The sequence below is a fragment of the Bufo gargarizans genome, chromosome 5 (genome assembly GCF_014858855.1).
Source record: "Bufo gargarizans isolate SCDJY-AF-19 chromosome 5, ASM1485885v1, whole genome shotgun sequence".
Lineage (NCBI taxonomy): Eukaryota > Metazoa > Chordata > Amphibia > Anura > Bufonidae > Bufo > Bufo gargarizans.
Window position 1 is genome coordinate 65,775,307 of NC_058084.1, and position 22,740 is coordinate 65,798,046.

Sequence of the window (22,740 nt, forward strand, 5' to 3'; positions counted from 1 at the left end):
TAGCACCTAGAGGCTCATTAGCATATAATAAAAGTGCATTTTTAACAAAAAAAAAAACGGCTGCAGGGACTAACATTAGAAACATACTGTTATGTAGTGCTGACATGGGTGCATCGCTAATGTCAGTCAGCCACATAACAGTATTTCTGGTGGTAGAAACCCTTTAAATCTGCTGAAAGATGCCCTTAAATTGACCGTTTTGCTAAAATCTCGTATTGAACAGCTCTAATGTATGCTGAGGAGTTCTGAATATTCATGAGCTCCTGACTTTCTCCGCCCCCCGCTGTTAATTCAGTTAGAAAAAAATGTCGATCACTAGCAAGGGTCGGAGAAAGTAAGGGCCGCTTCACACGAGCGGATGCCGTGCGTGGCATCCGCTCCGTGAAAGAGTGCCAGGACGCGATGCAGACTGCAGAGGCACGGAGCAGTAACATGACTGTTAATGCTCCGTGCCTCTCAGTGATCTCTTTACTACGAAATCACAGTGACAACTGTGATTTCGTAGTAAAGAGATCACAGAGAGGCACGGAGCATTAACAGTCATGTTACTGCTCCGTGCCTCTGCAGTCTGCAGCGGGTCTTGGCACTCTTTCACGGAGCGGATGCCACGCACGGCATCCGCTCGTGTGAAGCGGCCCTAAGAGGCTCATGAATATCAGGACTCATTGGCATGCCCTGGAGCTGTTAATAAGTAACGGCATAATACTGGTGACCGATTTACTTTAAAGGGGGTTATGTCACATCAGCAAAAAGCAATTATTATGCAGAAGTTAAATACAAGCCACTTACTAATGTACTGTTATTATCCAGCAGAGGTTCGCACTAAATTATTTCCAGAAGAGTAAAAATACTCCTCTTAACAATTTTGATGAGTATTTTTAGCCGAGGAGGAGTACGAATTTTGCGGTAATTCATATATATAATGCATATGCCCACATAACGTTATGAGGCTGATATTTCTGCAGGGAAACCATTGCTTGTCTCCCATGCAGAATTAAATGTAGACAATTTTACATTTATATAAAACATCATACACTAAACATAAAACCACTGCTTCCATACACAGCGCCCACCTGACACTACTATATACATATTACATACACAGCTCTACCACATGCCCATTACACAAATAGTTTGCTATATACACATTGCACACACAGCTCTGCTACATGTCCATTACACAGATAAAACTACTGTGTGCACATTACACACACAAAACTGTACAATAGACTGCCTACACTGACATAGCCCTGCTTTATACACACCTTCCATACATGAAAGTGCCTCTGCATTCTCCACCAGCACAGTCCTACATGGAGCCTGTATTCCCCTAACTCCTCCCACACAAATGTCTGATCACATGACTGTGACATCACCACAGGTCCTGTAACCACAATGTAGTATTTAGTCCAGACACTGGAGCTGCTCCTAGTGAGAGAGATGTCCATGAAGGGCGGGGCTTCTCGGGAGACAGCGGGGCTTCATGTGTGTCGAACCTGGCAGCTTCTGATACAGCGCTCCTAACTAGAAAAAGACCATGCATAAAAATACGCATGAGTCTTTTTCCAGGGAGTAAAATGGCCTTAACAGGTGTCTATGACGCTTGTGCAGGCATTATTGCGACCTCTGTTATCCATATTGCTTCCTTTGCTGGCTGGATACATTTTTCCATTTATCCACGTTTACTACCACCCTGCAATCCAGCAGTGATGGTAGTGCTTGCACACTATAGGAAAAATCGCTGGCCAATGTTAGCCGGGACCACACATATGCCAGAGTTTTTTTCCTAAAGTGTGCAAGTACGACTTCCACTGATGGATTGCAGGGTGGTCGTAACCATGGAAACAAACAGCGTATAATGTAATGGAAAAATGAATCCAGCCAGCAAAGTAACCAATATGGATAATGACAATAAATTAGTAAGTGGCTTGTAAAAATTTCCTCTACAAAATAAATGCTACTTGCTGAAGTGACACAACCCCTTCAAGGAATTCTCTTCTTCCCAATCCACCAATCACCGTCAGAAGTGCTACCATCAAAACATATGGAGCACAGAGTAAACAAATGGCAAACTAGTCCTTACCGTCCAATAATATATATTCAATTTTAGTGAGTGGTCACAAATGTAACAACAAAAGAGGCTAATGCTGTGATTCCCTTCAAAACAAAAAACTTTTTTTTTAACCCCTTCAAGCAACAGCCAGTTTGGACCAAATTCGTTTTCACAAGGGCTAACAGTTGAAAATGCACTCCACAATTTGTTATGCATTTTATTCATGAATACGACAATACCATATATGTGGTTGTGAACTGCTGTTTGGGGGCACGGCAGCATCCAGAAGAGAAGGAGCGGCATCAGGACTTTCTAACATAAATGTGCTGAAATTGTTTTTAGGGGCCATAATATTTATATTTTAGCTTTGTGAGGGTTTGTATTTTGCAGAACGAGCTGTAGTTTTTATTGGTATCATTGTGGGGTACATATGTCTTTTTGATCACTTTGTATACCATTTTTTGTGGAAGTGAGGTGGGCAAAAAAGGGACAATTCTGTCAGTGTTTTATTTTTATTATTTATGGAGTTCCTCATGTGGTATATAGGATTTGATAATTTTATTCTATGAGTAGATATGGCGATACCGAAATTTATATATATTGACTCTCAGTGGGGTTCATGACGGATCAGTCTTGGGTATGTTAAAGATAATACAACCGGATCCATTCATAACGGATGCAGATGGTTGTATTATCAGCGTTTTTGCTGAACCCTCCTGGATCGAGCAAAAACGCTAGTGTGAAAGTAGCCTAACTCGTCTTGTTCATGCTAGTGCAATTGTTTGTATTATGTATGTATACCCCTTTTCATATGTACAGCGCTATGGAATGAATGACTCTTTAACCGGTTAAGGACTATGTACGGAGGGCCGCCCGATCAGCCGCAGGAGTCCGGCAGTCACTGATAGTCAGACCCCTGCTGTATGCGCTGGCATTGGTGACCGCGGCACGTACGGGATCCTGACGGGAGCGGGGTGGCCATCCGGTCCCCACACTACTGTGATAGGGACCCGATGGAAGAAAAGGCAGCCCAATGCCTTCCTTAGGCATCGTGGCTGCCTTCCGTGACAGCCTGTGAGATCCAGCCCCCTGGATCTCACAGGCAAGCAGGCTGTAAGTGTATTACACTGGTAATACACTTACAGTGAGGGGAAAAAAGAGAGAATGTTAGTCACAGAGCTTCTTGGAAAGAAGTCAAGAAGGTCAGAGAGTAACTGCAGGACGCCAGAGGAAGGAAGGACAATAACGAGGTAAGGGAAGAGAGAGATGAATCAAGAGCAGAGAAGTCTGCCAGTGCTGGCTGTATATGTAAAGTGCACTACTACATACGTGAACACAGTATCAGGGGGGAAAAAAAAAGAAGAAAAAGAGCCACGGTGTAGGTGTCAACCCACCAGGTGTGGACAACACTAGTGATATCAATATGACTATGTATAGTGTCTATTATAAAATGAGTGTTACCACCTGAAATGTAGTAAAATGTTAAACGTATTAAAATCACTGTAATAAAAATTGTAGGAATCACTTCACCAGGGAGGTGTTTTGTGGGATAAGCTCAAGACGCCCACAAAACAACCCTCCCTCGCCTGGATCGCTCGTAGTATTTTAGGAAGAACGGCAGTTCCACATCTGGTACTTCTGGTAAGATCCTTTACTAAAGGGTTTCTGTCACCAGAATTAACCCTATTAAACTGTCTGACATTAGCGATGTGCTAATGTCAGCAGACCCCAACAAGCCTATTCTTATGCTTATGGGGGCGCCCCTTACTGCACAATTTTAACTTTTATTATATGGTAATTAGCCTCTAGGAGCAGGGGGGGGGGGGCGTTGCACCTGCTCCTAAAGGCTCAGTTCGCCCACCTCTTTCAACGCCCATGTAAACTTGATTAACAGGGCCAGCCAGCGTTGGTCTCCTCCTGCCGGCGAAATCTCGCTCCTGCGTCGTCCCGTTCAGTATTCGGCGCAGGCAGTGAAGGACGCTCGGCTGCCGGCTTCCTCACTGCGCCTGCGCCGAGTATGTCACAGATAGCTGGCATCGCAGAGAAGAGAGCTGTGACGTTGCTGGATCCTCCTATGTGGTAAGTATTTGCCTGATTGGCCAGCGCTTAATTCCAACTGATAGCACCTATGATCAAGGGTGCATTAGAAAAATAAATATTTTATACAAAAAATGTTCTACCAATAATAATAGCGATGCCGGCTGTCTGTGACATATTCAGTGCAGGCGCAGTGAGGAAGCTGTCAGCCGAGTGTCCTTCACTCACTGTGCCTGCGCCGAATAGGACGACGCAGGTGTGAGATTTCACCGGCAGAAGGAGACCAACACTGGCCTGGCCCTGTCAATCAAGTTTACATGGACGTTGAAAGAGGTGGACGAAAGGAACCTCTAGGAGCAGGTGCAACACCCCCCCCCCCCGTTTCTAGAGGCTAATTAGCATGGGCTCAGCCATAAGCATAAGAATAGGCTAGTTAGGGTCTGCTGACATTAGCCATTAGCACATCGCTAATGTCAGTCAGTTTAATAGAGTTAATTCTGATGCCGGCCAGCCACTGCCACCAATGAGGAGAGAGTGGGCGGAGGGACTGTGGCCACCAATGATAATTAACCAGAGGACCTTTCATGGGTCCGGACTTTATTAACTAAATAGCAGGATATGTAGAGCGGCGCCTAGGGATCTCCCTGCACTTACTATTATTTGCTCTACATGTCCTGCTACTTAGTTAGGTAAGGACCCATGAAAGGTCCTCTTACAGATACAGGAGGTGAGTGCGGCACCTGAGGGGTTAACTGCCGCTGATCGCAGCTCCCTGTCAGAGGTCAGGTGCCGCCTATGTGATTCTGCCGCACCTGCCTCCTGTATCTGTACTAAAGGTTAATTATCATTGGTGGCGCAGTGCACCCACCCCCCAGTATTAAAAACATTGGTGGCAGTGGCCACAGGGTCCCCTCTCCCCTCTTCCTCATTGGTGGCAGTGGCAGCTTCTGTTTGGAGCCCTAGCAGTGTAATCCTGGGGCTCCGATCGGTTACCATGGCGGCCAGGACACTACTGAAGCCCTGGCTGCCATGTTAATCTCCATGCTGCTGTGTTATATTAGGGGTGGGCGATATGTAATATAAATTTGTGCCACGATATGGATTTTGTGCATATCGCCGGACTGCGATATGACCACGGAGCAGTAGTGAAGATCGGTTACCCTAGCAGCCGTTACCCTAAAGTTCTCGCTGCCATGGTATGTTAGTGAGCAGCATTATACTCACGTGCGCCGTGGCTGCCGGTCGCTCCTTCTTCTTATAGGTCTGTGCGGCGCATTGCTAATGCTTACAGGCTGGGGGGGGGCGGATCAGAGGCTGGGGGGGGCGGATCAGAGGCTGGGGGGGGGGCGGATCAGAGGCTGGGGGGGGCGGATCAGAGGCTGGGGGGGGGGGGCGGATCAGAGGCTGGGGGGGGGGCGGATCAGAGGCTGGGGGGGGGCGGATCAGAGGCTGGGGGGGCGGATCAGAGGCAGGCTGCCATGGTCAGCTGCCTGCTGTTGTGTGCACAAATCACAGGGCAGCAGGGAGAGTGTAAAGTCCTATTCACCCTAATAGGGCTCTATTAGGGAGAATATGACAAGGGTTCTAGCCCTTAAGGAGGCTAATAGTTAGGGCTGTTTCACACGAGCGGATGCCGTGCGTGGCATCCGCTCCGTGAAAGAGTGCCAAGACCCGATGCAGACTGCAGAGGCACAGAGCATTATCAGTCATGTTAATGCTCCGTGCCTCTGCAGTCTGCATCGGGGTTTGGCACTCTTTCACGGAGCGGATGCCACGCACGGCATCCGCACATGTGAAACAGCCCTTTAAAGGGGTTATTCCACTTTGCGTTTTTAAACTTGCTGCCACCGCGCGTTCACTTCCTGGATTCTGGCTGGGGAAGGGCTTCATCTTGATTGAAGTCTTCTCCCGGCCGTGCCGCGCGCTGGACTGAACGCGCACGCCGCCGCGCATGCGCAATTGTGACTTATTCCTGCCCAGTATAGTACAGAGCCTGCGTGTGTGTTCGCAGCTCTGTACTATTCTGGCCGGGAAGAAGTCACCGTAAATGCGCGGCAGCGTGCGCGTTCAGAACAGCAAGCGGCCCGGCCGGGAGAAAAGGAGTCTTCTGGGCAAGCGCGACCGGGATTTTGGAGAAGAGCGGTGTTTGTAACCAGGGGAGACCGAGTCACAACAATAAGGTAAGTGGGGATGAATTTTATCCTAATCGGTGGGAATTTGTTAATAAAGTATATTTACAAAAATGATCACTGTCAAATCATTAACAGATTTAACAGTGATCATTATGATGGGATAACCCCTTTAAATAAAAAGTAAAAAAAAAAAGTTTAAACCCCCCCCCCCCCACCAATATAGAAAACAATATATATCGCACATGCTTAAAATTATATTGCAATATAGATTTTAGGCCATATCGCCCACCCCTAGTATAAATCACCCTAATACCCAATTTTTCATATAAAATATATAAACCATAAATAAACATATTACATATTGCCACGTCTGAAAAGTCCAAACTATTAAAATATCAAAAATAATTCCTGTGGTGAGCGCCGTAACAGAATTTTTTTTTTTTTTATAAAAACTCTAAGTCCCGCCCACCCACTAAGCCTTGCAGCTGGGGATAGATCATCAGTTTAAAAAAAATGCAGAAACCCTTTAATCCCTGTATCTCAGAAATGGAAGGACATTTTTAATAAAGACCAAATGAAAAAATGATTTGTAGTTTAAAAGAAGTAAAATGCAATCATTAAAAATGCTCCTAGGCCTTCAAATATATTCACTTTGCATCCTTCTTTTTGGATTACCATCACTCAGTTTTCCATCTTAAAGGGAACCTGTCACCTCCAACAAACATCCCAAGCCGGCAGCAGTACCTGAGAGTAGCCAGCAGCATGTTTGTAACAATAATTTTCTTCCTGCAGGCAGATGAAGCAAAAGCTGTAAAAATGTTCTTTAATCCCCTGCTGGCCGTGCTTCTCTAGTCAGGCTTGAAGACGCGGAGGTAGCGGCCTCCTTGCTTCAAGTCACGGTAACCACGCCCCCTTCCCTGTGACTGACAGCCGGCCGAACTGTCATGCATAAGCTCTGTCAGTCACAGCGAAGGGGCAGGGAAGGGGGCGTGGTTACCGTGACTTGAAGCAAGGAGGCCGCTACCTCCGCGCCTTCAAGCCTGACTAGAGAAGCACGGCCAGCAGGGGATTAAAGAACGTTTTTACAGTTTTTGCTTCATCTGCCTGCAGGAAGAAAATGATCGTTACAAACATGCTGCTGGCTACTCTCAGGTACTGCTGCCGGCTTGGGATGTTTGCTGGAGGTGACAGGTTCCCTTTAATGTGCATAAAGTAATTAAGTCACATTATTATTATTATACATTGCATTGTTGCATTTGGACATGTAGGCCCTTGACTTTTTTCTTCATAAAGTCTTCAAAGAAATATTTTTTTGCAAAAAATAATAATAAATTGTACCAAAAAACAAAGCACACTTACCTAGTTATTTTTGCTTCCTTGACAGCTTTTTGCCACATTTGTATTTTCTGCTGTCTCTGATCCATTGATTTCTGGAACACAGGTGGAAGACCTCCTGGAATCTCAGTTGTGTCCCCTTCCATTTCAAATGGAATAACAAATGAACAAAACTCTCGAGGTGACATGAGCTTCCATACCTGGTTGTCATTCTCTGTAGACAGCAGATGTGGTCTGTCCCAATAATTAGGCAAAGTGGCTAAACCAGTCTGTCCCATGTGATCTTCTAACATTGAATAATGAGTGTGAAAGGGTGCAAATACAACACCCTGGTTACCAGAGAATAAAAGAGGCCTTGTAGGAGTAAGTATATGGAAAGTACAGCTTGTGGTAGACAAAAGTGACAATCGCTGACAAACACTGATAACTTTTACATGGTCACACATCTGAACATGAAGAACAGTTTGCACTGGTCCTAGGACAATTGTGCTGTTTCTACATTTTTCAATTGTGACAGATCTAGGAAAAAAATGAAAGAAGGGTAAGAGTGTAACTTGCTCACTGTACTGGTAGACTAAGCAGTCATATACAGCATACTTAAAGAGGACCTTTCACTAGTATACAAACTAAAAACTAACTCTATCAGTGGGCAGAGCGGCGCCCAGGGGTCCCCCTGCACTTACTAGTATGCCTGGCTATGAGCTGTGCGCTGCGATTGGCCAGTGCTGCAGCAAGGGACAACCCTAATACAAAAAATCAGTCCAGTACAACAGACGGAGCCGAGACACCGGAGCCTATACCGGGCGAACGGAGCGGCACCCAGACATACTAGTAAGTGCAGGGGGACCCCTGGGCGCCGCTCTGCCCACAGATAGAGTTAGTTTTTAGTTTGTATACTAGTGAAAGGTCCTCTTTAAGGAGACAAGAAACAGCTGCATAAAAGGAAGACACACACATAATATATACCAGAAGTACTTAAGTCATCTACAAACTGAGTAGACCAAAGAAAATTACTACATATTACCATATAGTAAGGTAAAGAGGCCTCATCAGCAAGACCAACCCTATTAAATCAGCCATACTGCCTGGTAGGGTTGACTCTGCTGATCAAATAATATCTGAATCGAGAAACTCTGTTAAACAATTCCAGTGAAAACAGTAACTTTCTATATGTAAATTAAGGTTTCAGTGCATATAGGGGTGGGCCCTGACCACAATAAACATCTGTTCATCTTATGTCGTGGTGCATGGCGACAGAGTGTTACCACAGGGTCAGGCAAGAGGACACTCATGCCTGGCCCCGTTAGTCAAGGGAAGTAAGGAAGGGGGAGTTTCCACAAGAGCTGAGGTGCACGGGCCTGTCCCTTAGTGCACCGATCCACAGTTTATATATAATTATTTTTTTTTTATGGAATGGCAAAATTGATTTTTACCATCCAGGTATCGTTTTAATCAGCAAAATCAATCTTACCAGGTTTAGTAGCGATGCCTGGTTTAATAGAGATGTCCTCCTTGTGGGAGCCTTTTTAAGAGAGATTTTCCCACATAACTGATACTAATGAATTATCCTGTATATATGCTATAAAATATAATTCACGGAAAGGAGGAATTACACTTACTGGTAATTGTATTTCCAGGACTCCCTCATGAAAGCCTGACTGGAGTTTGCAATCTAGACCTTCTTGGGACAGGATGCAGAGAAATGTAAAGGCTCCTCCCATCACCACCCTCTAGTGCGCCAGATTACTACACTAATATGGATGCAACTGAATTATAAAAACCAATAGGAATCCTTCATATAGTAGATTCACATAGCAGATAATTATTGAACTGAGGCCAACAGAGAACCCACCTATCGGCTTAGAAGCTGACAGCCAGGTGAGTTCTGGTGAAGGAGAGGCAGAAGCCCCGGATCCAGATCCAGCCTTAGAAGACCTCTTAGCACTCCAAGAATTTTTTCTTTGCCCATATAGTGCAGGATAGTCCATTAATAAAAAGTAAGATAGAGACACTTGTGCATGCCTTGTGTATACCCATTTCATTTGATGTATAATTTGTGGGTTGACCCCCTGAATCCTCCTCATCTCATATCTGGTTTTCCTAATGCATTGCATGCTACATTTTCCATCATGCCTGGCTTTGCAGAGACCGATAAGGGGTGAAGTATCACCACCCTGCTCAGATTAGGGACACACAGATGCTATGCCCTCACACCCCGGTGTCTCCATGTTTTCCTATGTGATACAGCTGGAGCCTCACTGCCTTTTCATCTCTCTCTCCCCGTCAGCTTTTAAATGGAGGTGGTAGAGAAACTAGTGTGAAGCCAAATCTCATAGAACTACACTGGAGATCAGACAGATGATACAGACCGGAAGTGTAAATCAGGAGGTTTATATAAATGCAGCTAATCACTGCATATTCTTACCTACTAAGCCTTGAGAAAGTATTCATACCCCTTGAACTTTCCGGAAAAAAATATTCATGTTACAGCCACAAACGTAAATGTATTTTATTGGATTTTATATGATAGACCAACAGAGAATAGCAAGTGTGTGTGAAGTGAAAAGAAAATGACATATAGTTTCCAAAATTTTTAATAAATACAAATCTGAAAAGTGTGGAGTGCATTTGTATTCAGCCCCCTGTACTGATTGCCCAAAATAAAACCCACTGTGACCATTTGCCTTGAGAAGTCAACTAATTTGTAAATATAATCCACCTGTGTTATTTATTCTTAGTATAACTACAGCTGTTCAGTGAAGGCCTCAGAGGTTTGTTAGAGAACATTAGTGATCTTATTTTTCTCACAGGGCTGTTATCTTAATGCTGGCCGGCCGGGCAGAGGAGCGGCAGCGTCACGACTGACGTCATGTGCCCGGCCTACTTTCTGAATGAAGGAGGCGGCACAGGCATGTGACGTCAGTCGTGACGCTGCCGCTCCTCTGCCCGGCCGGCCAGCATTAAGATAACAGCCCTGTGAGTAGGATGTGGCTATATTGAATGTTTTACTGCAGAGGGGGCCTCATTAATAGAATCCTTATTAATTGTACAACATTTTATAACTACTGGAGCTGGGGGCCGGAGAACAGTGAACGCACCGGCCCCCAGCTCCTCCTCCCAGTCCCTCCCCGCTATTTTCTATTAATTGTACACATTTTATAACTAGTCTGTACTGGAGCGGCAATGGGGGGGGGGGTCTGTGGATGGCACTGTTATGGGGTGGGTGGGGGTCTGTGGATGGCACTGTTATGGGGTGGGGGGGGGTCTGTGGATGGCACTGTTATGGGGTGGGGGGGGGTCTGTGGATGGCACTGTTATGGGGTGGGTGGGGGTCTGTGGATGGCACTGTTATGGGGTGGGTGGGGGTCTGTGGATGGCACTGTTATGGGGTGGGTGGGGGTCTGTGGATGGCACTGTTATGGGGTGGGTGGGGGTCTGTGGATGGCACTGTTATGGGGTGGGTGGGGGTCTGTGGATGGCACTGTTATGGGGTGGGTGGGGGTCTGGATGGCACTGTTATGGGGTGGGTGGGGGTCTGTGGATGGCACTGTTATGGGGTGGGTGGGGGTCTGTGGATGGCACTGTTATGGGGTGGGTGGGGGTCTGTGGATGGCACTGTTATGGGGTGGGTGGGGGTCTGTGGATGGCACTGTTATGGGGTGGGTGGGGGTCTCTGGATGGCACTGTTATGGGGTGGGTGGGTAATATGATTTATTAAATTCATGAAAAAGAATTATTAATAAAAACATTTAAAAAAAAAAAGTATTTTAAAAGTATTTGGGCAAAAAGGCAGTTTCGGTTTCGGTCAAGGGGTATCCTGAATTTTCGGTTTCGGACCAGAATTTTCATTTCGGTGCACCCCTAACAGAGACCCTAACTGTAGTCTCAGAAGCCATAGACAGCCAAGTGGGTTCTGGGGCTGATAGGGGACCTGTGTCCAGAAACATGCTAGCAAGGCTAGTCAGGAATTAGGAGAGGCAGAATGCTCCAATGCAGTCACAGCCTTAAAAGACATTGAGGGTCTATTGCAGAAAATCTTTTACCCCGTAGCAGGGAACCTTCCTGCGTTTGTCCTCATTAGGAACAGGAAGAAAGCTGGAGGGTGGTGGTGCGAGGGGTCTTTTAACCTCTGTTTCCTGTGCCATGAAGGTCAAGTGGGCAACATCCAGTGGTGCTGCCATAAGTGGTGAACAGGGAAAAATCATTAGGGCTTATGCACATGACTGTTGGCTGTTTTGAAGTCCACAAAACACGAATACTGGCCGTGTGCATTACACATTTTGCAAAACGGAATGGCAAGCCCCTAATAAAACAGACCTTATGCGGACAGAATGGACGTGCAGATGCGGACAAAGTATTTTGTTGTCCCATTGAAGTGAAAGGTTCTGCATCTGCCCCGCAAAAAACCCAAACCACAGTTGTGTGCATGAGCCCTTAAATTGTAAAATATTACATAGGATGTAAACCATCAGTGATTTGTTTACTTAAAGAAAATAGGTTAGGAGTAGGGGTGGGCGATATAGACGATATAGGCGATATGCGATATAAATTTGTGCCACGATATGGATTTTGAGCATATCGCCGGACTGCGATATGATCGCGCTCTATGTGCGCACCATGTTCTCCTGAGCCGGCACAGTGGAGAAGAAGGGAGTCCCTCCCTCCCCACTGTGCGCGGCTGCCGCTGACCACCAATGAGAAAAGAGTAGGAGGGGAGGGGAGGGACTGACAGTAAATCATTGAGTTTTCACGATCTCTGTGTGCGCGTGAAAACTCAAATCCGATGGTATATTCTAACCCCCATGCGTTCCCATGGTGACAGGGACGCTTGCCTGGGGGTTAGAATATACAGGGCCACGCCGCTCACAGGAACACATTTATAAACTAAACAGTAACTTTAACTTTAATCAGCGACTCTTTTCTTTCTATACCTTACTCTGTCTTAGCTCCGGTAACAGCAGGCAGTGCGGGGGGCAGCGCTCACTCACTGACGTCACGCGCCTGCTCCTCCCACTAGGCGGCGCAGGCGCGCGACGTCAGTGAGTGAGCGCCGCCCACCCGCACTGCCTGCTGTTACCGGAGCTAAAACAGAGTAAGGTATAGAAAGAAAAGAGTCGCTGATTAAAGTTAAAGTTACTGTTTAGTTTATAAATGTGTTCCTGTGAGCGTCGGGGATCTGTGGGTGTCACTGATTAGGGGAGGGGGATCTGTGGGTGTCACTGATTAGGGGATGGGGGATCTGTGGGTGTCACTGATTAGGGGAGGGGGGATCTGTGGGTGTCACTGATTAGGGGAGGGGGGATCTGTGGGTGTCACTGATTAGGGGAGGGGGGATCTGTGGGTGTCACTGATTAGGGGAGGGGGATCTGTGGGTGGCACTGATTAGGGGAGGGGGATCTGTGGGTGTCACTGATTAGGGGAGGGGGATCTGTGGGTGGCACTGATTAGGGGAGGGGGATCTGTGGGTGGCACTGATTAGGGATGGGTGGCACTGATAGGGAGGGGGATCTGTGGGTGGCACTGATTAGGGCAGGGGGATCTGTGGGTGGCACTGATTAGGGCAGGGGATTGGTGGCACTATTTAGGGCAGGGGGATCTGTGGATGGCACTATTTAGGGCAGGGGGATCTGTGGATGGCACTATTTAGGGCAGGGGGATCTGTGGATGGCACTATTTAGGGCAGGGGGATCTGTGGATGGCACTATTTAGGGCAGGGGGATCTGTGGATGGCACTATTTAGGGCAGGGGGATCTGTGGATGGCACTATTTAGGGCAGGGGGATCTGTGGATGGCACTGATTAGGGGAGGGGGATCTGTGGATGGCACTGTTTAGGGGAGGGGACTCTGCTCCCTACTGTTGTGTGTGCTATGCACAGGGCAGCAGGGAGAGTGTAAAGTCCTATTCACCCTAATAGAGCTCTATTAGGGTGAATATGACAAGGGTTCTAGCCCTTAAGGAGGCTAATAAATAAAAAGTAAAAAAAAAAAAAGTTTAAACACCCCCCCAAAATATAGAAAACAATATATCGCGATATATATCGCATATCGCACATGCTTAAAATTATATCGCAATATACATTTTAGGCCATATCGCCCACCCCTAGTTAGGAGAGTCCAAATTGAAAAAAATGAAGCATGAGGAAGATGTACACGAGCTAAGTAAATATGTAAGCATATACACTCACCTAAAGAATTATTAGGAACACCATACTAATACGGTGTTGGACCCCCTTTTGCCTTCAGAACTGCCTTAATTCTACGTGGCATTGATTTAACAAGGTGCTGATAGCATTCTTTAGAAATGTTGGCCCATATTGATAGGATAGCATCTTGCAGTTGATGGAGATTTGAGGGATGCACATCCAGGGCACGAAGCTCCCATTCCACCGCATCCCAAAGATGCTCTATTCGGTTGAGATCTGGTGACTGTGGGGGCCATTTTAGTACAGTGAACTCATTGTCATGTTCAAGAAACCAATTTGAAATGATTCGAGCCTTGTGACATGGTGCATTATCCTGCTGGAAGTAGCCATCAGAGGATGGGTACATGGTGGTCATGAAGGGATGGACATAATCAGAAACAATGCTCAGGTAGCCCGTGGCATTTAAACGATGGCCAATTGGCACTAAGGGGCCTAAAGTGTGCCCAGAAAACATCCCCCACCTCCAGCCTGCACAGTGGTAACAAGGCATGATGGATAAATGTTCTCATTCTGTTTACGCCAAATTCGGACCATTTGAATGTCTCAACAGAAATCGAGACTCATCAGACCAGGCAACATTTTTCCAGTCTTCAACAGTCCAATTTTGGTGAGCTCGTGCAAACTGTAGCCTCTTTTTCCTATTTGTAGTGGAGATGAGTGGTACCCAGTGGGGTCTTCTGCTGTTGTAGCCCATCTTTCTTTCACATTCTGACATTCAGTTTGGAGTTCAGGAGATTGTCTTGACCAGGACCACAACCCTACATGCATTGAAGCAACTGCCATGTGATTGGTTGACTAGATAATCGCATTAATGAGAAATAGAAAAGGTGTTCCTAATAATTATTTAGGTGAGTGTATGTTAAATTTAGTAATCCTGGAAAACCACTTTATGAAATCATCATAAATATAAAAAATAATAGTATGTCCTTACCTTAATGGAGATAATAGATAGATAAAAGATTCATTACAGTGAGTGATTTTAACACGTGCTCCCACCAATGTTTCAGAACTTTTAGCCAAAGTTTGTCTGTGTATATAACTCATGAGAACCATATGATTACCTCGTGGCACTTTATAAACATTGCAAATAATTTTTGCCTTTCTGTTTGAGCCATCAACTGTGTAAAAAAAATAATAATGAAACCATAAGAAAAGGAACAAAGTATATAATGTAGATCCAGCCAGGTCCATAAATATTGGGACATCAACACAATTCTAACATTTTTGGATCTATACACCACCACAATAGATTTGAAAATAAACAAACAAGATGTGCTTTAACTGCAGACTGTCAGCCTTAATTTGAGGGTATTTACAAATCATGTGAACGGTGTAGGAGTTGCAACAGTTTGCATATGTGCCTCCCACTTTTTAAGGAACCAAAAGTAATGGGACAATTGGCTTCTCAGATGTTCCATGGTCAGGTGTGTGTGTGTTATTCCCTCATTATCCCAATTACAATGAGCAGATAAAAGGTCCAGAGTTCATTTCAAGTGTGCTATTTGCATTTGGAATCTGTTGCTGTCAACTCTCAAGATGAGATCAAAAGAGCTGTCACTATCAGTGAAGTAAGCCATCATTAGGCAGAAAAAATTAAAATAAAATAAATAAAAAAAATATCAGAGAAAGCAAAAACATTAGGCGGGGCCAAAACAACTGTTTGGAACATTCTTAAAAAGAAGGAACGCACCGGTGAGCTCAGCAACACCAAAGGACCCGGAAAACCACTGTGGTGGATGACCGAAGAATTATTTCCCTGGTGAAGAAAACACCCTTCACAACAGTTGGCCAGATCAAGAACACTCTCCAGGAGGTAGGTGTATGTGTGTCAAAGTCAACAATCAAGAGAAGACTTCATCAGAGTGAATACAAAGGGTTCACCACAAGATGTAAACCATTGGTAAGCCTCGAAAACAGGAAGGCCAGATTAGAGTTTGCCAAATGACATCTAAAAAAGCCTTCACAGTTCTGGAACAATATCCTATGGACAGATGAGACAGAGATCAACTTGTACCATAGTGATGCGAAGAGAAGTTTTGGAGAAGGAAAGGAACTGCTCATGATCCTAAGCATACCACCTCATCAGTGAAGCATGGTCGTGGTAGTGTCATGGCGTGGGCATGAATGGCTGCCAGTGGAACTGGTTATATTGTATTTATTGATGATTGACTGCGCTTCACAGTGCAGATGGACAATGACCCAAAGCATACTGCAAAAGCAACCAAACAGTTTTTTAAGGGAAAGAAGTGGAATGTTATGCAATGGCCAAGTCAATCACCTGACCTGAATCCGATTGAGCATGCATTTCACTTGCTGAAGACAAAACTAAAGACAGTTGCAGCAGAGGCCTGGCAGAGTATCACCAGGGATGAAACCCAACGTCTGGTGATGTCTATGCGTTCCAGACTTCAGGCTGTAATTAACTGCAAAGCATTTGCAACAAAGTATTAAAAAGTGAAAGTTTGATCTATGAATTTTATTCTGTCCCATTCCTTTTGGTCCCTTAACAAGTGGGAGGCACATATGCAAATCATTCAGCGGGCATCATGTCACAACGTCGGGGTTTGCTGTGTTTCCGGTCCATTCGGGTCTCCGGTGACCCGATGAACCGGAAAGGACAGTGATCGGTGGTGTGATTACACACCACCAATCACAGTCCGAGCATTTCGGGGCGGCGGTGCTGTCCTTGGTGCCGATTGGTACCTCCAGGTAGGTTAGGGTCAGTGAGGGAGAGGCACGATTAGGCAGGGATAGAAGGGAGTTAGTTAGGGGGAAAAAAAAATAATAACAACTTTATCTGATTTATTGTTGCTGGTGGTTGGAGTCCACAGCACTTAGCTGTGAGACCCTAGACTTACCCAGGAGTGCAAAAACCCAGTGTCAGGCAATACTGGAGTGGGGACGTCCTCTACGAGACCCCACTCTACAGTTTGGCCATGACACGCCCCCGTTTTGAGGCCATCTGGAAATGCCTGCATTATTCAGATAATGCAGCATGTCCCCCACCCCGAGGTGATCCTGCCTATGACCGTCTGTATAAGATACGGCCGGTTATCGATCACTTCGGGCCAAATTTGTGCAGGCCTACATATCTGGAAGGGAGGTCGCGGTCTCTCGTTGCGTTCAAGGGGAGACTCAGTTTCCGCCAATACATTCCCACTAAGCGGCGAGGTATGGCGTGAAAATGTACAAAATGTGAGAGTACCTCAGGGTACACTTACAAATCTTGTGTGTACGAGGGGCGAGATTCCCGTATTGAACCCCCAGAATGTCCCCCCCACTCTGGGTGTTAGCGGGAAACTCGTGTGGGATCTTATGCATCCACTGCTAGATAAGGGTTACTTTTATACTAGCATTCCCTTCTTCAGGTCCCTTGCCGCCAGATCCAAGTCCGCTTGTGGGACCATGCGGAAAAATCAGCGCGGCCTCCCTGCCCACCCCCTCTAGGTACCTATCCCCAGGGGTGAGACCCATGCCCTTACCAGTGGAAACCTGTTGCTGGTCAGGTATAAGGACAAGAGGGATGTCCTTATACTGTCCACAATCCACGGTAACGGCATCACCCCTGTCCCTGTGCGAGGTACCGTGGCAACGGTCCTCAAGCCCGATTGTATCGTCGACTACAATCGGTATATGGGAGGAGTTGATCTCTCTGATCAAGTCCTCAAGCCATATAATGCCATGCGAAAACCCGGGCATGGTACAAAAAAGGTGTGTTTTACTTGGTACAGGTTGCCTTGTACAACGCTTTTGTACTATCCCGAAGCGCTGGCAGCACATGGACATTCCTCCAATTCTATGAGGCAGTCCTCAAGGAACTAATTTTTTCAGACCAGGAAAGAGCAGGCCGGAGTACCTCGGGGGAATTGGAGGCGCCCAGATCGTCCCTGGCCAACATCTTCCAGGTGTGGACCCCCATACTGGAAAGAAGGGACGGTCCCCAAAAAAGTGCAGAGTGTGTCACAGGAGGGGGATACGGAAGGACACCACCACTCAGTGTGACACTTGCCCCGATCATCCGGGCCTCTGTGTTATCGATTGCTTCAGGGAGTATCACACTTCCATGGAGTACTACATTTTTATAATCCCCAACAGTCCCCTAGAGCAGTGTTTCCCAACCAGCGTGCCTCCAGCTGTGGCAAAACTACAACTCCCAGCATGCCCGGACAGCCTTTGGCTGTGCAGGCATGCTGGGAGTTGTAGTTTTGCAACACCTGGAGGCACACTGGTTGGGAAACACTGCCCTAGAGAACATAAAAAACTATGGCTCTCAGACTTTGGAGACACGGAAACTATTTTTTTTCCCCAAAAATATTAGTTTTAGTGCAGGCATCCTCAAACTGCGGCCCTCCAGATGTTGTAAAACTATAACTCCCAGCATGCCCAGATAACCTACAGCAGGGCATGGTGGGAATTGTAGTTTTACATCAACTGGAGGGCCGCAGTTTGAGGATGCCTGCTTAGTGTCTCCAAAGTCTGAGAGCCATACATATTGGGCATTGCCGCGTACATAAAAATCTTCTCTATAAAAATAACATTTAACCCAACCCCCTCGGATGAACAGCGTTAAAAATATAAAGTAAAAATGGTGCAAAAACACCAATTTTTTGGGCAAAATTTCCATTTGAATCCTTTTTTTCCGGTAATAAAAGCAAGGGTTAACAGCCAAACAAAACTAATTATTTATTGCCCTGATTCTGTAGTTTGCAGAAACACCCCATATGTGGTCGTAAATGGCTATATAGCCACACGGCAGGGCATAGAACGAAGGGAACGCCATATGGTTTCTGGAAGGCAGATTTTGATGGACTGGTTTATTTACACCATGTCCCATTAGAAGCCTCCCTGATGCCTAGACTAGAAACTCCCAAAAAGTGACCCCATCTAAGAAACTACACCCCTCAAGGTATTCAAAAGTTACTTTGAAAAACTTTGTTAACCCTGTAGGTGTACCACAAAACTAAATAGCGAATGTAGAAACAATTTTAGAATTACAATTTTTTGTTACCTTGCTCAAAAAAGTGTAATATAGAGCAACCAAAAATCACATTTACCCTAAAATAGTCCCAAAACAACCAACTTATCCCGTAGTTTCCTAGATGGGGTCACTTTTATGGAGTTTCTACTCTAGGGGTGCATCAGGGGGGCTTGAAAGGGTACATGGTGTAAATAAACCAGTACAGCAAAATCTGCCTTCCAAAAACCATATGGCGTTCCCCTTCTTCTATGTCCTGCCGTTTAGCCAAATAGTAGTTTACTACCACATATGGGGTGTTTCTGCAAACTACAGAATCAGGGCAACCCATGTTGAATTTTGTTTGGCTGTTAACCCATTTTTTCCAGTAATAAAGTAAGGGTTAAAATGGAAAATTTTCCAAAAATAGAAAATTCCAAAATTGTTTCTCCATCTGCCATTAACTCTTGTGGAACACCTAAAGGGTTAACAAAGTTTGCAAACCCAGTTTTGAATACCTTGAGGGGTGTACTTTCTTAGATAGAGTTACTTTTTTGGAATGTCTATTCTAGGGGTGCAACAGGGGGCTTGAAATGGGACATGGTATAAACAAAACCAGTCCTGCAAAATCTGCCTTGCAAAAACCATATGGCGCTCCCCTCCTATGTCCTCCCGTTTGGCCAAACAGTAGTTTAGGACCACATATGGGGTGTTTCTGCAAACTACAGAATCAGGGCAACCCATATTGAGTTTTGTTTGGCAGTTAACCCTTGCTTTGTTCCTGGAAAAAATTGATTATATTGGAAAATTTTCCCAAAAAATATAAAAATTCTTACATTTTATGTCCATTTGCCATGAAGTCTTGTGGAAGACCTAAAGGGTTAACAAAGTTTGTAAAATCAGTGTTGAATACCTTGAGGGGTGTCGTTTCTAAAATGGGGTCATTTTTGGGTGGTTTCTATTACGTAAGCTTCACAAAGTGACTTCAGACCTGGACTGGTCCCCAAAAAAGTGGGATTTGGAAAATTTCAGAAAAATTTCTAAATTTGCTTCTAAACTTCTAAGCGATGTAACATCCCACAAAAATAAAATGGCATTCCCCAAATAATACAAACATGAAGTAGACATATGGGGAATGTAAAGTTATTACAATTTTTGTGGGTATTACTATGTATTACAGAAGTAGAGAAACAAACTTTGAAATTTGCCAATTTTTTTGTAAATTTGGTATTTTTTATGCAAATAGATTAACTTTTTGGAACCAATTTTAGCAGCGTCATGAAGTGCAATATGTGACGAAAAAACTATCTCAGAACGGCCTGGGTAAGTCAAAGCGTTTTAAAGTTATCAGCACTTACCCTAAGTTCACACCTGAGCGTTTTACAGCGCGTTCAAACGCGCTGTAAAACGCTCAACACATGAAAACCAATGCTTCCCTATGGGAATGGTTCTCACCTGGGCGTTTTAAAGCGCGTACGATCGCGCTGTAAAACGCCCGACGCATAATCAAGTACTTGAGCTTCTTTGGGGCGTTTTGACGCGCGTTTGTGGCCATAGGACACTGCAGTCAATCACACAAAGGCGCGTTTACTATTACAAAAAACGCGCAACAAAAACGCGCGTAAGAGAAACGCTCAGGTGTGAAAGCAGGGTTAAAGTGACACTGGTCAGATTTTCAAAAAATGGCCAAGCCCTTAAGGTGAAATAGGGCTGAGTCCTTAAGGGGTTAAGGACCAACTCCGTTATGAAGCCACTTTCTGGGGCTTACATAAAAGAAACCACTCAAAAGTAACCTCATTTTAGAATCTACACACTGAAATTGGATAACCCCTTTAATGCAAAATGGAAGCAAAATTTACAAACTGTTTTGCAAATTTCTCGTTTTAATTGTTTCCAGTAAAATAGCAAGGGCTAAGAGCAAAACAAACCTCAATATTTATTACACTACTTTTATAATTTCCGCTTCCTCCTATTGCCGGAACCCGAAAGCGCCGGGTGCGCACCGGCTCCTCCCACTTCCGGTGTAAAGAATCGTGCTTCCTCCTACTGCGGACACGGCCGCAGAGGTCCGCGCATCCAGGAGCCATGTGAACCTCCCGAACCGAGAAGGAAAGCTATGGGCATCGGACTCGCTTTCAGCTTCTGCGCATGCGCCCGGCACCCATAGCTTTCTATTGGGCATGTGCCGGATCTCGGAAGGTCGGGGACAGCAGAAGCCGCCCAGTGAAGTGAATATTGATGAGCTGGGCGGCGCTTGAAAACGCCGGTTGGGCTGAGGCTGGCTGGGCGCAAGTGGAGCTGAAACACCGCCCCTTGGGCAGAAAGAAAAGCGATTGCTTCAGGTTATAAAACGTGAGTTTACTGTATTCATAATGTGGACAGGGGTTATACTTATATGTTTTTAATGCACATTAGAAGACCTGTGCATGCATATGTACAGCTAATTATGGTTATTGGGCCTGTCAGTGTCCCTTTAAGGACTTGGCCATTTTTTGCAAATCTGACTAGTGTCACTTTAAGTGCTGATAACTTTAAAATGCTTTGACTTATCCAGGCCATTCTGAGATTGTTTTTTCATCACATACTGTACTTCATGACACTGGTAAAATGAAGTAAAAAAAAAAAAAATCATTTTTATTTATTAAAAAAATACCAAATTTACCATTTTTTTAAAAGAAAATTGCAAATTTCCAAGTTTCAATTTCTCCACTTCTATAATACATAGTAATACCTACAAAAAAGATTATTTTACATTCCCATATGTCTACTTCATGTTTGGATCAATTTGGGAATGATATTTTGTTTTTGGGGGATGTTACAAGGCTTAGAAGAAAATCTTGAAATTTTTCTGAAATTTTCAAAAATACCACTTTTTATGGACCAGTTCAGGTCTGAAATCACTTTGTGAGGCTTACATAATATAAAAACCACCCCAAAATGACCCCATTCTAGAACCTACACCCCTCAAGGTATTTAAAACCGATTTTTACAAACGTCGTTAACCCTTTAGGTGTTCCACAGGAGTTAATGGCAAATGGTGATAAAATCTCAGAATTTAGATTTTTTGGGCAAATTTTCCATTAAAATTTTTTTTTTTTCAGTAACAAAGCAAGAGTTAACAGCAAAACAAAATGCTATATTTATTGCCTTGATTCTGTAGTTTGCAGAAACACCCCATACGTGGCCGTAAACTACTGTACTGGCACACAGTAGGGCGTAGAGGGAAAGGTGCGCCGTATGGTTTTTGGAAGGCAGATTTTGCTGGACTGGTTTAATTACACCATGTCCCATTTGAAACCCCCCTGGAGTACAAACTCCATAAAAGTGACCCCATCTAAGAAACTACACCCCTCAAGGTATTCAAAACTGGGGTCTCATTTTTTGTGGGATGAGATGACGGTTTGATTGGCACTATTTTGGAGTGCATATGACTTTTTGATCGCTTGCTATTACACTTTTTGTGACATAAGGTGACAAAAAATGGCTTTTTACACCGTTTTTATTTTTTTACGGTGTTCACCTGAGGGGTTAGGTCATGTGATATTTTTATAGAGCCGGTCGATACGGACGCGGCAATACCCAATATGTATATACTATGTATATATGTAATACTTTTTTTTATTTATGTAAGTTTTACACAACGCTTTCATTTTTGTAAAAAAAAAAAAAAAAAAAAAAAAAATCATGTTTTAGTGTTTCTATAGTCTAAGCCGGTTTTTTCAGTTTTTGGGCGATTATCTTGGGTAGGGTATGATTTTTGCGGGATGAGATGACGGTTTGATTGGTACTATTTTGGCGTACATGCAACTTTTTTTATCATTTTTATTACCTTTTTTGGGAAGTAAGGTGGGCAAAATTTCAATTTCCTCATAGTTTTTATTTTTTTATTTTTATGGCGTTCACCGTGCGGGGAAAGTAACATGACCGTTTTATAGATCAGGTCGTTACGGACGCGGCGATACCTAATATGTGTAGTGTATTTTATTTTTTACATTTTTATTCAGTGTTAAGTGTTTTTATATCTTT

At 44.6% G+C, this 22,740-nt stretch overlaps 1 protein-coding gene across 1 annotated transcript in view; it reads right to left on the minus strand.

Moving 5' to 3' along the window:
- The window catches only part of TBCCD1 (TBCC domain containing 1), a 105,031-nt gene that overhangs the window by 26,778 nt on the left and 55,513 nt on the right, over positions 1–22,740 (minus strand). Inside the window, exons 4-5 of the mRNA XM_044293232.1 lie at positions 14,692–14,878; positions 7,582–8,076 (exon numbers count right to left, since the gene is read on the minus strand). Coding sequence (XP_044149167.1) covers positions 7,582–8,076; positions 14,692–14,878 — 682 coding nt within the window. The remainder of the gene's footprint in view (positions 1–7,581; positions 8,077–14,691; positions 14,879–22,740) is intronic.